The sequence below is a fragment of the Pelobates fuscus genome, chromosome 4 (genome assembly GCF_036172605.1).
Source record: "Pelobates fuscus isolate aPelFus1 chromosome 4, aPelFus1.pri, whole genome shotgun sequence".
In the NCBI taxonomy this organism is placed as follows: domain Eukaryota; kingdom Metazoa; phylum Chordata; class Amphibia; order Anura; family Pelobatidae; genus Pelobates; species Pelobates fuscus.
In genome coordinates this window covers 30,553,520-30,579,645 of record NC_086320.1, presented here as the reverse complement: position 1 = coordinate 30,579,645, position 26,126 = coordinate 30,553,520, and the positions used below count along the sequence as shown (strand labels likewise).

The following is a 26,126-nucleotide window of genomic DNA, read 5'->3' as shown; positions in this document are numbered from 1 at the left end:
TCACTGTCATTTAGGAGTTAAATCACTTTGTTTCTGTTTATGCAGCCCTAGCCACACCTCCCCTGGCTATGATTGACAGAGCCTGCATGAAAAAAAACTGGTTTCACTTTCAAACAGATGTAATTTACCTTAAATAATTGTATCTCAATCTATAAATTGAACTTTAATCACATACAGGAGGCTCTTGCAGGGTCTAGCAAGCTAGTAACATATATAAAGAATAAGGGATGAAGGCGAAACCACCTCGTACCAAGACGGGTCGTTCTCCTTCAAACCACCCCAAAATAGTCTTAGAACGACCCGTCTTGGTTTCGCCTTCATCCCTTATTCTTTATATATTTTGCGCTTTGTGCAGGGTTATGCCCTTGTTGCCACCCCTAAAACCCATCTCTCTTTGTACCCCCTGCTAGTTTTCTAGCTAGGGAGCACCGTTATTCTCAAGCTATTAACATAGCAGGGGATAAGAAAATCTTAATTAAACAGAACTTGCAATAAAGAAAGCCTAAATAGGGCTCTCTTTACAGGAAGTGTTTATGGAAGGCTGTGCAAGTCACATGCAGGGAGGTGTAACTAGGGTTCATAAACAGAGGGATGTAACTCATAAATGGCAGAGGATTGAGCAGTGAGGCTGCAGGGGCATGTTCTATACACCAAAACTGCTTTATTAAGCTAAAGTTGTTCAGGTGACTATAGTGTCCCTTTAATGGTAGGTGTACTTTTATATTTTTGCTAACCCCCTTGATTAATGGTTTTACTGTTATAATGTAGATTATTGCCACACCTAGGCTCCAGAGGAAAAGTTGGGTTAACTGTACTGAATTGTAGACTTCTAAGCAAACCCAATCACTTGCACATTTAACATCTCAATGATGGGTAGAAAAGTAACATATTGTTACTGTCATTATGTCACAGCTTATTCATGACATTGATGATATTATGTACAAGTTACATTTTTTTCATACAAACACTATTAATCCTACTAAGCGTTTAACTTTTAGATCCTATTCCAGCCACATAGTCATAAATAAGAAAACTAGTTGGTCATTTTTGTTTCTTTTCTCTATTTTGAATAGTAAGTAGAGCAATCAACGGCGATGAATGACGTTCTCCTCATGAACCTGTGGAAAAGAATAAATTAGAACGTTAGTCAATAACTCAATTATTATTCTTGAAAACTAAAACGCATCTACTTTCTCAACACAGAGGCTGCCATGAAAAAATGCAATTTACCTCTTAAACCTTTATGTTAAAATCATGACTTCAGAAGGTATTTAAATTACAAAAAACAAAAAAATAATGATGCACTAAAAGTAGGTTGTGGCTTTCTTTGTTAAAATTATCAATTGCCATTACATGTCTGGCGCACCTGTCATATTATCATTATTATTATTTATAAAACACTATCAAATTCTGCAGCGCTGTACAATAGGTGGACTACAACAAGACAAGTTGGATGGACAGTAACATAGAGTGTAGAGAGCTTACATTCTAGAGGGAGTGGGGTAAAGTGGCACAAGAGGTAAGGCTGGGATGTACGTTGTGTATGGAAAAAGTAGGTTGCAAGAGGAGTTTACAGTGAAGGCTTGGTTTTGTAGATTACACCGTTGCAGGAGAGGAGGCTGGATAGTGAGGTGTGGGGAGAAAAAGCAGTTAACGGTTCAATAAGCTTTCTTGACGTTTGTAGTGAAAAGCTATTGGAGCAGTTTTAAAGAAATGGTGCAGCCCTAGAGAAGTTTTAAAGAGTATGAACAGAGGACATTGAAGGTCTTCAGCAGAGTTTGAGGGCCTGGATGGGACATACTTGTGTTTTAGTGAGGGTAGGTAGACAGGAGCAGTATTAGGAAGAGATTTATAAGCGAGGAACAGACTTTTAAAATGATGCCTATATCTTACAAGAAGCCAATGCAATAACTGACAGAAGGGGGACAGAAAGAGGAGCCTTGTCGCAGCATTCATTACACTCTGTAGCAAGACATGCCATCATAGTCCGGGCATGCCGTGTAAATTAACTGGATCCCCATCCCATGGTTCTGTATGCTCAGGTATGGTGCTTTACAAGAAATGTCTGAGCATTCATTGGCATGTTTAGAATTCCTTCGCTGATACCTTGTGTGATTACAGAACTGAGGGGCAATGGCATTACTGGACTCCTCATTCAGTTCGCATTTCAATAGCAATTACTGGGGTGGGAGAATCAGGACTCAGCTTCCTAACACTTTCAATGAAGGGGACGAGGAGGGACAGCCTGCGAACATGCAAACTGAGGAATCGGGGATCATACAGAAGGAGGGGGAGTCTGGGATCATGCACAATGAGGGGGAGACTGCAATCATGTACAAGAAGAGCAGCCAGTTTCTATGCAACATTTGTACATTTATCTGCACACACTTACATTTTGATTGCTTTGAGCTTCAGTAATTCTTGTTTGTGGAAGAGCAAAATCTGTGAAAGAGAAAATTAACAATTATAACAGTTGCAGACTTGAATAAAATACAATATCATTTCTGAATGAGCAATTTGGTGACGAGTGCTAATGTGTAGACAGGAGGGAACATATGTCATAACATATCTGAACAGAAGAGTAAGGCGATTGTTTGCTTGATTTTTTTTGGGGGGGGGGGTTAAGTAACTAATGGTTATATTTTAAAAGAATATATTTTTTTGTGTTAATCACAGAAAAAGTATATAAAATGAATAGTATGGATGAGCTCACATAATCTTTAGCACTGCCTGTAAGCCCCTCAGAAACATTTCACAAGGATCACAGAAAACACATTAGATCACTAGGCCCAAAAAATGTTTCATGCACAACCTGTATAGAATCATGCCCAGAAAGAATGGCACTGGGAAGCAGGCTGATAGACTTTCAGACTTGGCGCCACGCAAGATTGTAATTAAGTCATATGCAGCTGCAAGTCACACAAGTGAGGTCATTTACATTTTTAACATGGGTCAGACGTACCTTCCTCCTGATTGGGAAAACACCAACAAAGCCCAGGTCTACAGATTTAGGTTTAACCCCTTAAGGACCAAACTTCTGCAATAAAAGGGAATCATGACATGTCACACATGTCATGTGTCCTTAAGGGGTTAAACACTAAATAGTGCAATGGAGCGATCAGAATCTGAATTGCAAAATGTTGGCCACAATAACTGATTTGGCTATTGGAGCATTAATTCAGCATTTTTTATTTCACTGCAGTTTATTCTTTGGTGAGAAACCCACAGTCTCTGGCCACCAACTATCCGATCCAAAGATCAACGAGTTAACAATCACGCTATACTCTGCACAGTTCCGGCAGTATTGCATGGCACAGATGATCGCTGAAGAGTGCTTACATCTAAAAGCAGTTCTTTTCAGACACATGGGGATTACATTACTGGCTGCTTACTAAGCACTGCTAAAAACCTGCTAAGTGCCTCTTATTTGAGTAGTAAATTCGACCCCTTGCGCTCTGTGAAACCTACTTCTGTACAAATTTTTGCCAACTTTTCAATTTCCAGATCTTATTTGTGTCTGCAGTGAAGACATGCTTAGTTTATCATTCCCCACGCATTATGAACACCCAGTCCACTTACTGTCAGATTAATCCGTAATATTGTCTTTTACTGTAACAGCAATGTGTTGGACATGTAAGTGTTGCATTGAGTGCCACTGATAATTTGGTGGGGGCAATGCCATAACAAAGAGAGCGCAAGTCAGCTTGAAGCTTGCATGTGTACCAGACTGATTGCCAGCTGTACTGGCCAGCCTAACCTAAGGGATGACCATGTGCAGAGTGATTCTAAAGTGACCATGTACAGAGTGATTCTGAAGTGGTTATAATACATTGAATACATTTCGTGAAATTAATTCAAAATATTTGAACCACATGGGAGCACTTCAGTGCAATTGCATCTTCATTCTCCTAGTTTTGCCTTTTTCGCCACACCATGCCACTTGTGAGCTCCCTATGACAGTGCCTGTAGTATTTGTGTCTAGTGACTGCTTTACCCTCCTACTTCCATCATGCACGAACAATAGTGTCAAGCAATCGTTTTTTTATTCAAATTGTTAAAAATGTATAATTTTTGAAGAAATATGAACACATTTAATAACAGAGAGGGTCTGCTATTACAATGGGTTGAATCGTAGTATTCATATCTTTTAGGAATTTCTCAAAATGACCTCCATTTATTATCATATATTATATAAATATTATTTATACCATCCAACATCCCTTTGCTATGAACATAGAAGGTAAATAACCATTACTTACAGATAATAACGAGCAGGAGCAAAGCTGTCAGCAGACCAGCGTGTCCTGCCATCAAAAACCTACAAATAATAAACATAATAATGAATAACATGCAAAAAAGAACTTGGAAAGTCAAATTTAAAGCCCTTCGTCTGTCCCTGTCACTTGTGTATTTGGTGGTGGATGTATATGTCTGCTGTTGAAATTCCCCTTCCCACCATCACTCCAAATGCGGTTCTCATGACAACCGACTATTGCTGAATCGTTTCTGGAACTACATCAGGTATCTGATCATTGTGGTACTATTCCACATGTGGATAGCTGTGGTCTGGCTATATGCTGATCATGGAAAATATGAAGAATATCAAAAAGATGATTGGTATTCTCACCTATATATATATATATCTGACCCTGGCTATCTAGGGCTGACTAGCTGGATACTGAATACATACCTCCCAACGCCGGTGTCTCGAGAAGTGGGATGCAGTGGGAGGAGGTAAAAGGAGAAGTGCCAGTAATGTGATTTGCCCTATAGGGGGCAAATCCGCCCATAAAGTACTGGCAGATCAGCCCTACGTGAATGCACTCCAAGCTGCCTGCCAAGCGTGCAGACCCTGCAGGGAGCCCTGTTTCAGTGCAGGGTCCTAGTTCCTTGAACATAGTGTAAGGGTGTTTAATGATATGCTCACACAATGCGTGTTCTGGACAGTACCCTGGTGTCCCCAAAAGCTGCCATGATAATCTGGACTGTGTCAGCGAAATTGGGACAGTTGGGAGGCTTTCTGAATATCACTATATTATCTAAGGATTTTTGTGTCCCGATATGAGCAATAGAAAGGGTATTCTTTGATTTTGCAGGTGAATCCATACTCCTCCTTTCTCTTGATATTGAATGACACAGGGATGTACTTAGTGGAGACACCGAAGTCATAGTTTTCCTGGGTGACCTTTACCTTGCACACAGCAATAAGAGGAAGAACAAGGAAAACAACGCTGCTTTTCCGATCCAAGTTTTCTGTTTATCAGATTCTGAAACAAGGGGCGAGAAAAAGTAAGCTGCCATTATGTTTATAGAAGAAAATCTCCTGGATTTAAACTGTTACATGGTTATCCACTAAAGTGACAATTCTCACTGTAGGGGGCACACACTTTTTTTTTTATAATAAATGCTATTAATAATCTATATCAAAACATGCAAATATGTTATCAGGCTAATAACAGGTTTTCATTTAATTAGTGTATCTTCTGTTTTAGTTGTCAGGTTTTAGTGTGTTTTTTAGGGTCCTGTCCCTAAAAATCCCACAGGTGGGGGATCTAAAAATAATGGAGGTGCATACTAAAGCCCCTTCTCTATTATTAGGGTGAGGAGGATAGTTAAGGATTTTTTTTATTGGGGGTGGACGATCGCTAGGGGTGTGGGGAACATTGTATGTTATTTATGCAGACTGATTTCTAACCACATTTATTGTAGTTTAAAGACACATTACTGGGAGTGTTATTGCTGTGGAGCTCTGTTATACACTCAGACACATTACTGAGAGTGTTATTGCTGTGGAGCTCTGTTATACACTCAGACACATTACTGGGAGTGTTATTGCTGTGGAGCTCTGTTATACACTCAGACACATTACTGGGAGTATTATTGCTGTGGAGCTCTGTTATACACTCAGACACATTACAGGGAGTATTATTGCTGTGGAGCTCCGTTATACACTCAGTCACATTACTGGGAGTATTATTGCTGTTGAGCTCTGTTATACACTCAGACACATTACTGGTAGTATTATTGCTGTGGAGCTCTGTTATACACTCAGACACATTACTGGGAGTATTATTGCTGTTGAGCTCTGTTATACACTCAGACACATTACTGGTAGTATTATTGCTGTGGAGCTCTGTTATACACTCAGACACATTACTGGGAGTGTTATTGCTGTTGAGCTCTGTTATACACTCAGACACATTACTGGTAGTATTATTGCTGTGGAGCTCTGTTATACACTCAGACACATTACTGGGAGTATTATTGCTGTGGAGCTCTGTTATACACTCAGACACATTACAGGGAGTATTATTGCTGTGGAGCTCCGTTATACACTCAGTCACATTACTGGGAGTATTATTGCTGTGGAGCTCTGTTATACACTCAGACACATTACTGGTAGTATTATTGCTGTGGAGCTCTGTTATACACTCAGACACATCACTGGGAGTATTATTGCTGTGGAGCTCTGTTATACACTCAGACACATTACTGGGAGTATTATTGCTGTGGAGCTCCGTTATACACTCAGACACATTACTGGGAGTATTATAGCTGTGGATCTCTGTTATACACTCAGTCACATTACTGGTAGTATTATTGCTGTGGAGCTCTGTTATGCACTCAGACACATTACTGGGAGTATTATAGCTGTGGAGCTCTGTTATACGCCCAGACACTCCAACAATATGGAGCTCGTAGAAAAGAAGGACATTGGGATAGAAACGAGGGACAGAGGGAATTGTGCTTAAAATTGGGTCTTTCCTTCCTTACTAAGTACACATAGGCGGTATCAGTCTGGGTTTCAGATCCACCAAAGAGAGCACCTCAACGCCCCTTGTGTTCCTACCATTGTTAATGCTCAGGAATTCTTCAGATGAAAAATGTGACAGGGAGTCTTGTGTTTCATCAGCAGTGACCGAATCTTCCATGGGATCGAGTAAAACCCCGAGAGGATACGACGTTACCGGCATAATTTCTGTTAAAAAATAAACAAAAATGTTTAACATAGGTAAATTCAAACATGGGTAATGCTGGATAATATAGTTCTCATTTTATTTAGGAAGTGTTAAACAGGGGAGACTGCAGCAAAACGATTCTCATTTAAACAATGCTCTAAACAACATGAATACAATACAGCTACTAAATGACACACAGAACAAATGATCAGTAGTGGATATTGCAGATTAACTTAATAGCAGAAAGTCAGGTCATTAGTGGGGACTTTAAAGGGACCTTAACCCCTTAAGGACACATGACATGTGTGACATGTCATGATTCCCTTTTATTCCATAAGTTTGGTCCTTAACCCCTTAAGGACCAAACTTCTGGAATAAAAGGGAATCATGACATGTCACACATGTCATGTGTCCTTAAGGGGTTAAGGGGACAATATAAAAAATATATATATATTTCTATATTACCAACATATTATTGTAAACTAAACTACTAAATGGAGATAGTGACTGCGAGCCCAGTGCTCAGAGCCAATCATACTGAAACGTTAGATGGCTTTGAGCAGATAATGCGAACACAAAACGTCTTTATTATTTGAGCTGTAGGAGATGGGTCGGGGCTTTGAATGCCAGCAAGGCACCTTTTTGGTAAAACCTCTCAAAAATGGTTTCATAAAAACCAGGGGGAGAACCCAATTATTCCTTCTACCTAACTATCATAATGAGTGGTAGTGGCTCTTGTACTGAGAATATCCATTTAAACTGGTGGACATTAGATAATAACAAGAGTGATGGGTTTTGTAATTTGAATTTTATATTAAAGGAACACACATTATTATGACTACCGCAGCTGTTTCAGTCATTGTAGCACTGTAACGACCAGAGACTATGGAATTCCATGTTACACACACACCCACTAATGTGTATACTGTCGGGAATTCTAAGTGAATTACAAGTTTAATGCCAAAATTGCCAAACTGAAAGCATGGTTGACTTACAGATTTTTATTTTCAGTTAAACCTTAAAATATGAAATTTACTTTGAATTTACGACAATTTTCACATACAGTGTGAATGTCAAATTTAAGGACATAGTAGCCACTTAGAGGAAGAATAGATGACTTAGAGAATGTTGCCAGTTTGGCTATTTGTGCCTTAAGTTTGAAATTCAAATTGTTACTTTTGCGAATAACCCTGGGCTAACAGAATGAATAGAACCATACCCATAACTCGCAGTATTGGGAAGATTTACTCGCCATATTCCAACTTCTTATCGTGTGAGATGTCACGTACTCGGTAAACTCACTATGTACCAGTTTATTGAGTGGGTGCTAACTTATGGAATGATTTTCTGGAGTTTTCATAACTGCACCAACTATAAATACTACCTTTAGTTACCAGATTTCCATTCAATCAGCTGTACTTGTTACCATGAAAATTGCCTTTCTTTAAAGTGACAGTTTTTTCATGATTTGCAAATGAATTGATTCTGAGAATGTTCTAAAACAAATCTAAACAAACTCCTTAAAAAAACAACAATCGATAGTTGTTTTTCAATAGTGCTCTTGTAGTAAGACAATTTGTGTCTACTTCTTCTCTTGGGTGGAATATTTCTACCATCCCTGTGGATGGATATTACAATGTGTGATGATAAACATCACTGACCTCGACTGAAGTTGTAATCTCCTCTCTGAGGATCCCAGTTGTCATCCTCCGAATCCGAATCGGATTCCTTGCACTCCATATTGTCAATCTCTAGTTTTCTTAGCGTTAACTGTTTACGCCTCTTTCGAAAGATCCTGGGTAAAACAAAGCCATTGTAAGGATTAATAATACCTCAAAGCACGGTGCTCCAACTCACAACAGTGATTGCATTTTGGGCTGGCAGATCAATCAAAGCCTTTCCTATGGCATTTTCCGATATTTGTTGCAAGAGAATATTATTATTTTTTTATTTGATGATTAAGTGCTTTTATTTCCAAGCATCCCATGAATAGATCTACAAATAAAGCAACCAACTGTTACTAACCCATTATTATTATTAAAGGGGAACAGGTAAAATAATTTCTGGATATTTGGCTTGGATATCCTTCCAATAGACATAGCAAAAGCTAATTAGGTAAAGGAATCAAATAATTCTTGGTATGTGCATGAATATATCTGGAATAAAAATGTTGTAAATGCTGTTCATTTGATACTGATTTAGTGGGCTGTTGTGTGCTCGGGGCTTGATGCCGGTGCTGTGAACCCTGTATGGTCAGTCAATACTGTTAGACTGATATGTGAATGGGCATGCTCGGTATGTGCTCTGGGGCTTACATGTAAATTCTGCCCGGCTGGTGACTGCAGTATATTTTAAATACATCTTCTGCGTGCATAACATTAGGGTACCATGTTATTGATGAATAATGTGAAAGATTCCAACACCAATGAGTGTAGTGTATTTAATAAAAACGTTTTTAAAAGAGGGGACTCTGGATAACACAGACTGGTTTGGCATTGGTGACAATTAGGACATTGGGTCGTCTACATATCTCCTGCCATCGCTTCATTATACTGTGCCGGTCATAATGAGGGTAGCTGCAAATACATACTTCAAATGCTGCCTTATGAGTAGGCTTATAGACACAGAGATTGGTGATTTTTGTGCCCTAAAAAAGCCACTTATTTATACTTGTTCCAAGTCCAAAAGTTGCCAGCCTTTCCCTATAGAGAATCCAGTTTATACAGGGTGGCCCAAACGTAGGTATACCGTATGGTTTATTTGCATTGTATTACATTTAAATTTAACATAAGGGCTTGAAACGTCTTCCATCAACGTTGCAACATTCCTTTCTGACTGCCACACTGATATTTAAAAGGACACTATAGTCACCCAGACCACTTCAGCTCAATGAAGTGGTCTGGGTGTCAGGTCCCTCTAGGGTTAACCCTGCCTGATGTAAACATAGCAGTTTCTGAGAAACTGCTATGTTTACATCTGGGGTTAAGCCAGCCTCTAGTGGCTGTCTTCCGGAGGGGCATCGGCAATGATTGAGGCATATTATGCCTCAATCACGCAGAGCGTCCATAGGAAAGCATTCGGCGCCGGTGACGTCAGACAAGGATGCTGACGTCGGTGGGGGAGGATAGGTAAGGGAGCGCCATGGGAGGGGGACCCTGAGGGTGGGGGCACCCTCAGGGTACTATAGTGTCAAGAAAACCAAGCGGTTTTCCTGACACTATAGGGTCCCTTTAAATGCCTGACATTTAACTGACAATTTGGATGTGTACCCCTATAATCTTTTGTGATGAATTCCATTGATTCAATGTATACCTACCTTTGGGCCACCCTGTATGTGTTCCGGTGATGTAAATGTTCCTCTGTTTAAAATAAATAAATAAAACCGTTGTTCTTCAAATCAGCTTCTAAATTCCGTGGTCTATACGCAGCCTTCCTGCTCTTGAGAACTCAATGGGATCTGAATTCAATAGGAAATCACTTTGGGGAAACCTATACTTTAAACGCTTATTTAGAATTGTCCAACTAGGCTGCTCAAAGATGTATTTACTTAAGGATCTAAAACCTCGTTATAACTAGCTTTCCAAATGATTCAACATGGTTAGAAAAACTTTCTAGAGGATTTATCTACACAAATTCCCTTAGACTTTGATGGTCACTTCTGTAGGTAAATCATTTTGAACGTCCTAAATCCTGTGTAGGAAATTGATATGGAAATGTGTCTGTAAATACTCGTAAATGTTATTATGATATTCTTGTATTGGAGAAATGTACATGAAAAACAGACTAATCTAAATATGAAGGTTTTGAACCTTCACTAAAATGGCTAAATAGGAAATAAAATATATATATTTTTTTTGAATCTCAAAAAAGTCACTTTAGTATTACCCCCGAGACCAACCTCACATATATTTATACTTACCTGACGGAATTCTCTTTGTAGGATACATTAGGTTTTGTTGGACTGATGATTACACTTCCATCCTCGTTATACAAAACTGAGCTGTCATCCACAACGTAGTAGCCATTCGATAGTAAGCGCAAACTGTGCCGGCAGGAAGAGAAAAGTCTGCACATGGTTTTATTGAAGGAAGTGCTGGGGTTAGACTCCATACCATCCAAATCATAGGTATTACTAGAAAATAAATGCAATATTCATTATAATAATAGTTATAAACTATTAATATCAAACTATAAGAGCTTTATTCACTAAACACAGATTTGTTGTGAGTTACAAAATTCAAGTGAACATAGTTCAGCTTTGACTATAGATAACTTGGAGGATTTATTACTAAATTGGCAGAGATTGTCTACAATTCACAGTTTGCTTACAATTCACTACAACTCTGTGTTCGGTAATCATAAAATCCCTATGATGCTACTTGTGGGATGACATCCAAACCAAAAATTCTCCAATTCAATGTAGTTGTAGTTTTATCATACTTTAACAATTGTATTTATCTGTAAACTGTAAAATTGGTTCTAAGTTCATTAGCAACAAAGATACACCAATCGTGTTACTGCACAGTACACAAGAACAGTCACTATTATTAGATGACTACTATCTGTAGTGTTAATGCACGATACCCAAGATCAGCCACTATTATTAGATGACTACTATCTGTAGTGTTAATGCACGGTACCCAAGAGCAGCCACTATTATTACAGGAACTCTGTAGTGTTACTGTGTGGTACCCAAGAACAACCACTATTATTACAGTAACTCTGTTTGTAGTGTTAATGTGTGGTACCCAAGAATAGCCACTATTATTACAGGAACTCTGTTTGTAGTGTTACTGCTTGGTACCCAAGAACAGCCACTATTATTACAGTAACTCTGTTGTTAGTGTTACTGCGTGGTACCCAAGAACAGCCACTATTATTACAGGAACTCTGTTTGTAGTGTTACTGTGTGGTACCCAAGAACAGCCACTATTATTACAGTAACTCTGTTTATAGTGTTACTGTGTGGTACCCAAGAATATCCACTATTATTACAGGAACTATGTTTGTAGTGTTACTGCTTGGTACCCAAGAACAGCCACTATTATTACAGTAACTCTGTTTGTAGTGTTACTGTGTGGTACCCAAGAACAGCCACTATTATTACAGTAACTCTGTTTGTAGTGTTACTGCGTGGTACCCAAGAACAGCCACTATTATTACAGGAACTCTGTTTGTAGTGTTACTGTGTGGTACCCAAGAACAGCCACTATTATTACAGTAACTCTGTTTGTAGTGTTACTGTGTGGTACCCAAGAATAGCCACTATTATTACAGGAACTCTGTTTGTAGTGTTACTGCTTGGTACCCAAGAACAGCCACTATTATTACAGTAACTCTGTTTGTAGTGTTACTGTGTGGTACCCAAGAACAGCCACTATTATTACAGGAACTCTGTTTGTAGTGTTACTGTGTGGTACCCAAGAACAGCCACTATTATTACAGTAACTCTGTTTGTAGTGTTACTGTGTGGTACCCAAGAACAGCCACTATTATTACAGTAACTCTGTTTGTAGTGTTACTGCTTGGTACCCAAGAACAGCCACTATTATTATAGGAACTCTGTTTGTAGTGTTACTGCTTGGAACCCAAGAATAGCCACTATTATTATAGGAACTCTGTTTGTAGTGTTACTGTGTGGTACCCAAGAATAGCCACTATTATTATAGGAACTCTGTTTGTAGTGTTACTGTGTGGTACCCAAGAATAGCCACTATTATTACAGGAACTCTGTTTATAGTGTTACTGTGTGGTACCCAAGAATAGCCACTATTATTAGATAACTACTATCTGTAGTGTTACTGCGTGGTACACAAGAACAGCCACTATTATTAGAGTATCCCTGTCTGCAGTGTGACTGAGGGGAACCCAAGGACAGTCACTATTATTAGATGACTACTATCTGTAGTGTTACTGCGTTGTAACCAATATAATACTAGAATATACCTGTTCTCAATATTACTACATGGCATTCAAATCACTCAGGCACTAGAGCATCTGTCTTCACATGACACCATCAGACTATATATGTCTGCTGTATTACTGTATTATTATTTTTGGTATTTAAAAAGCACCAGTTTATTCGCCAGCACTAAGAACAGTCACTGTTCACTAGAGTAATCTTATCTGCCATGCTACTACATAGTATCCAGTAATACACAGTCACTGTTAGTAGAGTATGCCTGAATGAGGTATGACACCTAAGAATAGTAACTGTTACTCAGTTATCCCAATCTACTGTGCTACTGCCTGGTATCTACAAATACACAATCACTTGTTTAGAGTATCCCTGTCTCCAGTGGTGAAGTAAATTACTATAACTTACCTAGGTGAGAAATCGTTAAAGAGCTTAGATGGTAGCTGTGTAATATCCCAGAGAAATGAGGAATCTGTAAAACACACATAATAAATAAATTCACCTTGAAATTGGCTGAAACGTTCAGGTCACAACTAGCAGAGTAAAGCCGACATTACCGTACTTTCTTAATAACAAATAGAAACATAGAAACATAGAAACATAGAATGTGACGGCAGATAAGAACCATTCGGCCCATCTAGTCTGCCCAATTTTCTAAATACTTTCATTAGTCCCTGGCCTTATGTTATAGTTAGGATAGCCTTATGCCTATCCCACGCATGCTTAAAAATCATAACGGATTACTAATTATACGAATTCTATTCTATCAGCCATACAATCTGTACTTGCTTTGAAATCCTATCCTGGTTCCCCAAGGATTCCCTATACCCCTACTAACTCAAAATAGTTGATACGCTTTAGTCCACCACAGAAAAACTGATAGATCATTTGAAATCTTAAATGGAGAGCATTATAAAAATAAATTGTGTTTGTGCTTTTATATTTAAACATACGTTGTAATATTATCATGCATATTGAGAATATTCAAAATGTGTGAATTTGATCTACTTTACTTTTGATGAATTGTATCTTCTTTGTATTTCATGACTTGATCATTAAAGACTTAGGATCTTGCCTATATACCCTACGTGCTCTGCAAACTGTCTAAGGCAGAGGTGCCCAACATGAAAGCTGTAGTTTTACAACATCTGGGGATCTACCTTTTGGACACCCCTGGTCTAAGTTATGTTTAGAAGACCTCACCACTGATTTAATGTAGAAGAATTTTACAGATCACCATACGTAGAAGGGCAGTAGCTGCTCCAGCCCAATTTATTGGCACATTTAGCATACCATACTAAACATACCCCACACACAAGACTTATAGAAATAGAACACCCAAATCCGAATAGTCCATAAATATACCTCTGCTATCCTCATACATCAGGTACACATGTCAATAGAGAATGAGACTGTACTTTACCCACTAACAGCAAGGAACTGGATGTTTGGTGGAAAATAGAGTCTCTGTCATCCCCTAAGTAGTCAGATGTAAGCTGATAAATAGTCAATGTCACCAAATGTCTCAAATGTGGTGGCATCATGTTTAATATGTGGGTAGCACATGATGTCACAGTCAGGATGAAGACACCTAGGGGCACATTAAATATTGCAAAATAATCTGATACAGGCTTTGGGGTTTATTCACTAAACACCCACATTTAGTAAAGGGCAAAAAGTGCTCATTTGCAAAAAATACTTCAAATGACCTATAAGCACTGCTTGAATATAGTAGCATACATTTAGCATTTTGGTTCAGTTCACAATCCCTTGTCATTTTAGTAATATTTTACACAACGTATTCAAAGCACGGAAAATGCTATCTGCACTATTGTAAATATAGTTCAAGCAAAAAACTATATAAAAAATATAAATTGGCATTTATATAGCACCAGTATATACCCCAGCACTAAGAACAGTCACTGTTCACTAGAGTAATCTTGTCTGCCGTGCTACTACATAGTATCCAGAAACACACAGTCACTGTTAGTAGAGTATGCCTGAACTAGAAAAGCTACAATTTCTGTGGGAATTGTGTGAAGTGTTCTTGTCTCCACCAGTAGTCTACAACTGGAGTGGGTGGAGTAACTGGGTGGAGTGGCTTGAGTAACTGTTGTATGTGGTTGGAGTGGCTGGAGTAACTGTAGAAAGGTTGGACTGGGCAGAGTAACTGTGTGGAGTGTTTGGAATGAGTAAAGATAGTAAACATTACACTAACCAATTGATTGATCGAATTTAAAAAGTGCACATGGCAAGCTTGATAGAGTGAGAAATGCATTTCAACTTTTATTTTATTTATATAGCACATTTAATTGCAACGTTGTTGCCCAAAGTGCTTCACAGCTACATTAAAACATACATTTCTAAAAACATTAGCAGGTGTACAAAAGGCCCTGTCTATGACATCACTTGCTGCTCCAGCCTGGCACAGGTCAGAGTATTTTGGCGGTTGCCATTTTCAAACGGTCGTATTTTAAAAACTATAAATCCCACAGCGAAGAGCTTTATATTGTGAGAATCACAAGACCCAGCCCTACATTGTGATGCATAGTATGTCTCTGAAATATTAACAATGAAGGCACAGTCACAGTTTAGAAATTGCCCTTCAAATTTGAGCTGGCTAGAGTGGAGTTTCAATGAATGTCAATTGACAGCGTGAGTTGCAAACAAATGGTCATATTGTGAAAACTATCAGGATTATAGCTTAGCCGTGGACATTTTTAGTAGCAGCAGGGATAACTGAACGCTTTGATATAATATTTGTGTAGGTGGGCTTGAAAATGAGGGAGTGGTGGCAGTTTAGAAATCACGTCCTGGTTTTTCAGCTTTTGCCAGCTCCCACTTTAGTTTTGAACATTTTGCCATTCATTTATATGGAACCAATTTCGCCACAAGAACGACGATATTCCTGTGAAACATTCGGCGAAACATTCCACAAAGTAATAGCACACCAATCGTAAACAATCTGCGCGTTTCGGTATATTACTGTCTATGTAGTGTAAAAACTGTGGGAGGAGTTAGGGTGGTCAATTTGGCTATAATAAGAATAAGAATAATATATATGTGAGATAACATTAAGTGGTCTTGCTATGCAAGAACACTTAATGAGGTATGACACCTAAGAATAGTAACTGTTACTCAGTTATCCCGATCTACTGTGCTACTGCCTGGTATCTACAAATACACAATCACTTGTTAGAGTATCCCTGTCCCCAGTGGTGAAGTAAATTACTATAACTTACCTAGGTGAGGAATCGTTAAAGAGCTTAGATGGTAGCTGTGTAATATCCCAGGGAACGTGGAATCTGTAAAACACACATAATAAATAAATTCACCTTGAAATCGTCTGAAACGTTCAGGTCCCAACTAGCAGAGTAAAGCTGACATTACCGTACTTTCTTAATAACAAATCATAACGGATTACTAATTATACGAATTCTATTCTATCAGCCGTACAATCTGTACCTTCTTTGAAATCCTATCCTGGTTCCCTAAAGATTCCCTATACCCCTACTTACTCAAAACAGTTTATACGCTTTAGTCCACCACAGAACAAGTGATAGATCATTTGAAATCTTAAATGGAGAGCATTATAAAAATAAATTGTGTTTGTGCTTTTATATTTAAACATACGTTGTAAAATATATAAAAATAATACAAAATCCCCGATGGGAGGCAGGTGGAATAGAATTTATAGATAGGCGTGTAGGCAGATGTCGATTATTGTGTTTTTTCACGATTGATCTTTTACATTCTGGCTTCTGCGCAAGCCACACAGTCGTATTGTTCTTGTTATGCCTATCGCGGGCAAAAATAAGGAATTTAAATACTGTTGCTACATAAAAAACACAAAATCCTCGATGGGAGGCAAGTTGTATAGAATTTATAAGGTGGCTTGTAATATGGGCTGATTTTAATTATTACGTTTACAAAACTGATCTTTTGTATTTTGGTTTCTGCGCAAGCCTTCAAGTTGTATCATTCTTGCCTTGCCTACCGTGTGCAAAAATAAAGAATTAAAAAACAAAAAAACATACGTTGTAATATTATCATGCATATTGAGAATATTCAAAATGTGTGAATTTGATCTATTTTACTTTTGATGAATTGTATCTTCTTTGTATTTCATGACTTGATCATTAAAGACCTAGGATCTTGCCTATATACCCTACGTGCTCTGCAAACTGTCTAAGGCAGAGGTGCCCAACATGGAAGCTGTAGTTTTACAACATCTGGGGATCGACCTTTTGTACACCCCTGGTCTAAGTTATGTTTAGAAGACCTCACCACTGATCCAAAGTAGAAGAATTTTACAGATCACCATACGTAGAAGGGCAGTAGCTGCTCCAGCCCAATTTATTGGCACATTTAGCATACCATACGAAACATACCCCACACACAAGACTTATAGAAATAGAACACCCAAAATCCAAATAGTTCTTAAATATACCTCTGCTATCCTCATACATCAGGTACACATGTCAATAGAGAATGAGACTGTACTTTACCCACTAACAGCAAGGAACTGGATGTTTGGTGGAAAATAGAGCCTCTGTCACCCCCTAAGTAGTCAGATGTAAGCTGATAAATAGTCAATGTCACCAAATGTCTCAAATGTGGTGGCATCATGTTTAATATGTGGGTAGCACATGATGTCACAGTCAGGATGAAGACACCTAGGGGCACATTAAATATTGCAAAATAATCTGATACAGGCTTTGGGGTTTATTCACTAAACACCCACATTTAGTAAAGGGCAAAAAGTGCTCATTTGCAAAAAATACTTCAAATGACCTATAAGCACTGCTTGAATATAGTAGCATAAATTTAGCATTTTGGTTCAGTTCACAATCCCTTGTCATTTTAGTAATATTTTACACAACGTATTCAAAGCACGGAAAATGCTATCTGCACTATTGTAAATATAGTTCAAGCAAAAAACGATATATAAAAATTAATATTTTTCAACTTATAGTGCTGCTTATTTTGTGACATCATCATCATCATCATCTCAGTAATAAAGACTGACTATATGCATGGTGTTAAACTTTTAGGAATGAGAACAGAATTACCAGTATTAAAAACTTTCATTTTTTTTTTAGATCTATATAGTTGCTAACAGTTCTACTGGCAAAAGATATTTCATGTTTGTGCTACTTTGCAGAATGTAACCAAACATTGATAAAAACATATTAGTATTTCAACTTTGGGTTATTTTAGATTAGTGAATTAAATTGAGAATTTAAAAAATGAAAGACAGTTATATATGTAGAATGTTTGGAGCACTCTATTAATTGTACCAGGGAGTGTGTATTTTACATAAATCAGAGTGCTCCCTCAGCTAGATGCCTTCATGATATCTTGCCACCAGCCTGCATTGTTCGCTGCCGCCTGCATTCACCCTTAGCGTGCCGCCTACACTGAATGGGATGACAAATACCCAGGATTGGACAAAATTAATAGTCGCCATGACGACCTGGCGACTGGGATTTTTCTAGTCCGCAAAGTCCCAGCACTCTGAGGCTTAAGAAAAATCTAGCTTCTTTATTGTAGCGTAAATCCAAGTAAAATAGTCAAAATTTCCCTCCCAGATGAGGACTTTCCTCAGGACATACAGCAATTCGGAAAATACAACTTAATGACTTCTCCAGTCTCAAAATGAATAGAATCTCTCTTGAATAGAATTTCTCACAACAGCAAAAATATGCAAAACAGGTGTTGCCTCAAGCACACCTGATGCAACTAATCAAGGGCTTCATTAGTTGCACCAGGTGTGCTTTAGCTGAAATAATTGAAATACCTGAACTGACTAGGTTTTTGTTGAGTGTCACGTTTGACTGCATGTTAGTCAATAGAATGGTCCACAAAATTAAGCGAAGAGATCATCGCCTTCACAAACAAGGAACTGGATACAAAAAGATAGCAAAGGCACTGAATGTTCCCAGAGACAATGTTGGAAGCATAATTAGAAAGTTAAAAGTTCAAGGAACAGTGTTTACACTACCTGAACGGGGCAGAAAAAGGAAGCTATCAGTGTTTGCCACCAGATTTCTAAGAAGATAAGTCGTGAAAGATTGTTTGGCAACAGGCACTAAGGTGGCAACAGGCAATAAGGTTTCAGTGAGCACAGTAATGCGCATACTAAACGCAGAAGATTTCCAAGCCAGAACTCCAAGACGTACACCACTACTGACCCAAAAATCTGCCTACAATTAAGAATGGTGTAAGAATGGTGGTGGCTTGGTGATGCTCTGGAGCTGCTTTGCATCCTCTGGTACTGGAAACCTGCAGTGTGTGGAAGGCAAGATGGATTAATTGAAGTATCAGGAAATCCTAGGAGAAAACATCATGCTGTCTGTGAGGAAGATGACGCTCGGGTGTCTTTAGACCTTCCAGCAAGACAATGCATACCTCAAATTCCACCAAGGCTTGGTTGCAGAAGAATTCCTGGAAAATTCTACAGTGCCCATCACAGTCACCTGACTTGAACCCCATAAAAAATCTCTGGTGGGATTTGAAGAAGGTGGTTGCAGCACACAAACCCAAGAATATTACTGAACCGGAGGCTATTGCACATAAGCTTGTGTCTGGCTATGCATCTCGTTTGCAGCAGGTCATAACAGCAAAATGGTGCTGTACTAAGTACTATATATGCTTGCCATGAACGGGTTGAATAATTTTGAGTCTAGAGAAGTCATTATAAGTTGCACTTTCAGTTGAATTTGGGGAAACCACTTAAAGCACTTGTTGTGTTGAGCTATTTTAATTTCTTTCGTTTGATTGTTTGATCTGTTCATTGCAAACAGCTAAAAGCTGAAATTTTGACAATAAACCTAATTTTCAATGGGGGTTGAATAATTTTGATTGTGTGTGTGTGTGTGTAATGTATATATATATACATGTGCATGGAGGGGGTTTAGTCTTGTACTTGCGAGACATCACTGAACACAAATATTTAAGTTTTTGTGTGAAAATGCATAGTCTATACTACTAAAGGGATGCTCGTGCACTGTGTAGGTTAGTTTACATATATTATTATATTGAATTTGACCTCTTTTTATATATACCTCAATAATACAAATGTGATCTTGTGGAAAATCATTAAAAAGAAATACATACATTTGGATGATTTAGGAGTAGACATCATGGGAGGTGCTTCATCCATCTTGAAAGTAGTTTTTTGCTGTAATTGGATAAAAAAATTGAAATTAAATGATTTATTCTCTTAACATGAATATCTCTTACTTTAATAACTACCGTTGTTGTAGGTTTAATATCAATTAAAGGAACTCTAAATACTATGCAAAGAAAGCATTTAGTTAATGCCGGTTTGATTCAGTTTCCTTTTGATCTAGCGAATATTAACCTTTTATTATTACATGCTAAAGTGGCTTTGTTCACCCGACCTCTCCCCCTATCAAAATTAGTTTTTCATAAAGATAAAATCTTTAGGAAAAACTCGCACTGACCGTATTGTAATTTCACTGAAATCCCAACGCAGTCAAAAGATATTCTGAGACAAAGTATGGACTAATTTCCCTATGCTTGCCAAAAATTGACAAAAGCAGAGCTACCACTGTCTAAGGTGGATCCCGCTGTTTTTTTTGGATCCTCTGTAGATCTTAGTGTTGTACAAAACTAACATGGGCTCCCAATGGATGTACTGCCACTAGCCAAAACCTACCAGCAGGAAGACCGTGATAGTGACTGCGACGGACGAGCTTTGAGTAAGTAAAGCCCGCCTTCCCCTACACCTAGCGGTCACCAAACTCTCGGCGGATCAGTCACCATCGGGGGTCATTGCTAATTATGTAAAGATGCCAGTTGGTGACAAAGTCACTTTCAAGATAATGTAAAGGTCAGTGAAGTCATCTGGGATACCACCCTTTTTATTCCTTTATTTACAATACACTGTACTTGGATATTTTTTCATGAAGTGGAAAGGATGCAAAAAATAACAAGGTTATTCAATTCAAGCGAGAATTGTCAGTTAGACCAAAAGAGCCAAAATGAAAAAAATAAATAAAATCCAAGTCAGTGGTGATTGTGGCGATCACAAGGAACAGCTTCAGGTAAGGTAAGTAGAACCTAACTTCCTGTGCACCAAGTGGCAAGTCAACATCTGGGGTCTTCGCAAAATATGATAAATTTGGAATTAACTTTTAATTTCTCACAATTCTCACTGTAGCGAATAATCATGTTTTTATCTCAGCCCTTGAATACGCTAGACTTGCTACATTAATAGTACCTACCAGTGTGATTTGTCAGAGATTTTGAACTTCCATTTCAGTCCTACCAACAGTCCTGCTTTTGACGTGGCAGTTCTAATTTCTGGGTCCTGTGCCGCTATAGTTCGCTAGTGTCCTGCATGTGGGGAAACATGGGACCTGTCCTCGGGCAGCGAAGCACACGTGCATCAGGCCCTCGCTTCAGCTGCGCTCTGTAATTGGTGCTGTAGGCTGGGGGGTGGGCAGCCAAACAGCTTATCAGTGGCTTTACTGGACAGACCCTACCATAATGGGCGTCACTGGATACGTTTGCCCCCTCAGGACCCCGTCTAAATTCCACAAACTGTTGGGCATAAAGGCCAAAATAAACTAAAAATATTGCTGACCGAGAGATTTTTTCCAAACTGGTTATTTGGCTTGAATTTTGAAATTCACATTAAATTCCTGATAATTCACTTGTCGGTAAATAATCCTGCCTGATTGCCTTTATTTAATTTGGGCATTAAAACAAGTGTTATTTGTAAACTCTAATATTCATTTAATGTATTTATTTTCCCTTTTTTTCTATGACAGGTCTCGTTCAGGACGCCTGCTGTTTCTGTTCTCTTTTCTCCGACTTCTTCTGTGATAAGTCATTCGGCCACGGTAGCTATTTGCAGTCTGCTTGTTGAACACTTCAGCAGAGTGAAATTCCTGGCATAACTACGCTGTGTCCACACCACGTAGAAATAACAAAGCGACTTGGTGCAGTTTTACTGGGAAAAGTAAAATTATTGTTCACTTTTTCACTAAACTGATCATTGTAAAAACTGTCAGACATTGGCCAGGGAATTGCAAATTTAAGCTACAATAGAAAAAGATATTTGTCTAGCTCATCTATTTTGGTCTAAAATGTTTAATTCCCTGATAAAATCTGCATAATTCCCAGTTGATCAGTGTATAATATAAACATTGTCTTATGTCTATTAAAATAATATATTCCCATGTTACTGGTTATTGATTATTTAAAGGAGCACTCCACTGCCTAAACACAAAATATATACAAATATAGTATACATACCCCAAATGAAAACTTGTATGCATTTAATTATGCATTTTTTCATTGGAGTTAAAGCTAAAAACAGCTTGCAAAAGCTGCAGTTTTATTGTCTGCTGCCTTTGCAAGCCCTCCCCTTCTAACCCCGCCCAGACTTTCTGTGCGTGTCCAATCACAGACTTTCCAATGCAGCTCAATGAGAAGTCTTTGCCAAGGCACTTGCTCTGGGAAATTGCCGACTCTTAAGATCAGTGCAACTAAGCTAGCCAAACCAGGATGTAGCAGGACCTGTTCTTTGCTTGAAATGCCAGGGCGGTGTAACCAGTAGAATTTATAAAAAAAAATCAATCTGCACTTTTGGAAATACTCTTCGCACGTGAAACTTTTCATTAAGCTAAAGTGCTTTAGGGGTCTGGAGTGTCCCTTTAAATAAATACCCTAATAAAATCCCAACTGTTCTAGATGGCCAAATGTATGCTTGTCAATGTGTGAAAATTCCAATGTCTCTTTGTTTCTTGTTTGTTAAATTATAATAGAATTAATTATATTTAGGTACAATTAAAGGAACACTGTGTAATCACCAAATCGACTACAGCTTAAAATAGTTGTTCTCCTGTGTATAGTTCCTGCAGCCTTTTTGCTGTAAACACTTCCTTTTCTGAAGGTAGTGTGTTTACATTGCTCCCTAGAGACACTTCCAGTGGCCACTCCTCAGACAGCAGCTGGAGGTGCTTCCTGGGGCAGTGCTGCACAGTGTGCAGCACTGATATTCAGTGTCTCCACACTCTACATGGAGATGCTGAACTTTCCCCATAGAGGTGCATTGATTCATTGCATGTCTATAATGAGATACTGATTGACCAAGCTGATGTTTGGCTCTGCCCCCGCCCGCCTCCTTGACTATCTCAGCCAGTTCAATGCTTTTCCTATTGGATGTCAGCCAAGGAGGTGGATCAAGGGCGGGGCCAGTGCCAGAGGACCCGCGCGGTGCTGGAAATAAGGTGAGTAAACAACTTATTAAGGAGGGCAAGCCACCAAAATGGTGGTTTTAACGCTACAGGGGTAGTAATCCATGTTTGTGTTCCTGACCCTATAGTGTTCCTTTAAGCGCTCACTCTTATCTATAAGCATGATGTATATGGTTTTCAGTTAATACCTGTGAAACTTGTCAAGTTTGATGTATGTAAACACCTAGGGCATCTAGCTTAGAAGCTTGCAGGTAAGGTGTATATGTTCAGAGAGAACCTTTTTTAGTGTCCTGGTGGAGTTGCCATAGCAATGAATAACATATATGTCTGTCTGTATCAGTGGAGGTGGACATGAGTAGCACACAAATATGGAAACCTGTGGTTTTTACATCTAGCGTGTGTTTTCTTTTTCTTTTTTATACCACATTCATGGAAATTAGCCCTTTGTAGGGATTGAGGGCTTAACATTACTGAAGCATCTTCCAAAAGAGTTTGATTAAAATGAATAAACAACTTTAGCTTGCTGAAAAGCTTTATGTGTGAAGAGCGTGTCCTTTTTTTTTTTTTTTTAATTTGCAAAAGTGCAGATTTCAATGGAAATTGACACTTTTATAAATTATACTGGTCACACCCTCTTGGCTTTCAAACATACAACGGGTAATGTTACTTCCTGGTTTTGTTAGCTCAATGCAGAAGAGACAGCAATTGCTCAGAGCACCTGTTTTACAAAGACTTCTCATTGAGCTGTATTGGGAAGTCTGTGATTGGACAGCCACAGAAAGTCTGTACGGGGTTAGAAGGGGAGAGCTTGCAAAGGCAGCAGCCAAGAGAACTGCAGGTTTTGCAAGCTGATTTTAGTTATATCCCCAATGAAAAAACACATAATTAAATGCATTAATGTTTTCATTTGGGGTATATCTACTAAACAGTGATTTTAAAAAATATATATTTTGGCAGTGGAGAGTCCTTGCACCTCTCCCCTCCCCATCATTTGCAGTCAAGCCATTTTAGAACAGTTTAAATTCTTACCTTTAACCCATGATGCGCCTCTCCCTGCCTCCACTACTTCAAAAAGGAAGCTCCACTAGCATTCTAAGACTAGTCTTCCGCAACGAATGTGTTGGGAGTACAAGTGATCTCATCCACTTGCTGCTCTGCGGAGAACTCACTGTGCAAGATGCAAATCCTGGGGACTTTAATTTGTCTTTTTACTTATTATATGATTTATATAATGCAATAACCAGCCAGAAATGGTACTTTGATGAATGTACATTACATTATTCTACAGATCATAACTAGGGAGGTGAGTGAGTCAAATCAAGGTTGCAGTAAATGGCAATAATAATAATAATAACAATAATAATAATAATAATAATAATAATAATAATAATAAATGACTATTGAAAAGTGTATAGCAGCAGGTGGATATACCCTAGTGCAGGACATAATATCTGCCCCATGTTTAGGTATCCATGGGCACTAAAGCATGAGTTTGTGTTAGTGTTTTTATATATGATATATTTTATTTATTTTTTTAATAAACATATATGACTATTTCTTTTCACACCTAGTTGTTCATTACAGCTACAGCATAAATGTGTATTTTTAAAATAATGCATTTTATTAAAATAAAATGACATGGTATATTTACATGGTAATTTTCTCTGGGTGCGCCCCCTCATACAGTGCATTGCACAGAGCTATGATGATAAATCTCCAAATATGTCACCACTTTGTAAATCTCACGCAAAGAATTAGACACAGTGTGATTAGCTGTGAGTATCACATTGAACTATCTGTGGCCCCCTGCTCCAGGTAGCTTCCTTTACCCTTTACACAGATCTTTCTGGTACCCATCTTACTGAATATATTTATTCACTAAACTCTGAATTGTAATGAATTGAATCTTAATTGGAAAATCCTTTTAAAATAGCCAAGTGATGATTATAGCCAGTGCTAGAATCTTTACAAATCAGTTATATTAATTAAAATGTCTCGATTTGGATTTCAATTCACTACAGTTTGGTGTTTAGTGATTAACCCTTAAACAGTAACATTTTAATTAATTTGATATGCAGTTGGCTGACACACACATACTAAGAGATGGGCAAACCGATAGTGATCTGCAAAGCCCAATCACGTTCCCAAAAAAGCAGAAAGGTCTGCGGGTGGCGAATGAAGAATTACTTACACAGCCAAATCCTTCCTTTTACCTGAGCTTGGAGATGGGGGATTCAGACAGTTTATGGTCCCTGGAGTACCGTGCCGCTGTGACAGCTCTATAAAGGGATGTGAATTTTGTCCCAATGTTACAGTTGTCTAAACATCAGGCTCATTGTTAACTGTCCACTCTTTGACCAGATGTCCCAACACTTTGTGACATTAACAGTCCAGGGCGATAAGTCCAGATCTGAATATCTTCTATAACAATCCTTGTTCACATCCCTAAAAAAGGCTTCTCGGATATCCGCAGCAAATCCTATCCTACGGACAAAATGTGCCTTTTTGGTTAGAGCTGTGGAATGCGCAATGTCTCAGTAGTCTGGAGGACTGGAGGCAGCTCACTTTTCAGACCTCTTGTTTCCTTTCAAAACTTGCCTTTGCAGTCAGTGGCTGACAAGCAGAATGAGGTCACATTTCCTGTTACAGTATGTATGCGATCAGAGGCATTCACATGATAGAAACAGTGTGTCTCGAACACCAGCTCTATACCAGCCAATGCCCCACTTGAGAATCATTGCAACAGGCTATGCGTAAACAATCTGACCCTTGGAGACAAACTGATGTATTCACTAAACTCAGAATTGGAGTGAGTTAAAATCCAAATAGCAAAACTGTGGCGTTAGCAGAGTTGGAAGGCATCGCTTAGAACTTTTGCAGCTTGGTTTTCAATTTTTATGTTTAAGAATAAACTCCTGAGGTTAACCAATATTCAATATAATTTTATCATATATATCAGCTCTTCATATAAATACTCGGGATGTATCTTTGCATTTCAAGGAGAAAGGTGTTTTGTAG

General features: G+C 38.5%; 1 protein-coding gene across 1 annotated transcript; it reads right to left on the bottom strand.

The window, feature by feature from the left end:
* Nucleotides 1-350: 350 nt before the first annotated feature.
* TMEM71 (transmembrane protein 71) lies at nt 351-25,648 on the bottom strand. Its single transcript, XM_063450256.1, has 11 exons — nt 25,300-25,648; nt 19,996-20,059; nt 16,119-16,181; nt 13,285-13,348; nt 10,879-11,091; nt 8,621-8,754; nt 6,851-6,979; nt 5,192-5,267; nt 4,260-4,318; nt 2,393-2,442; nt 351-1,118 (listed from the first exon to the last, which is right to left on the bottom strand). The coding sequence occupies exons 2-11, from the start codon at nt 20,039-20,041 to the stop codon at nt 1,086-1,088; spliced, it is 867 nt and encodes a 288-aa protein (XP_063306326.1). The 5' UTR covers nt 20,042-20,059; nt 25,300-25,648; the 3' UTR covers nt 351-1,085.
* Between the last annotated feature and the right edge of the window lie 478 nt (nt 25,649-26,126).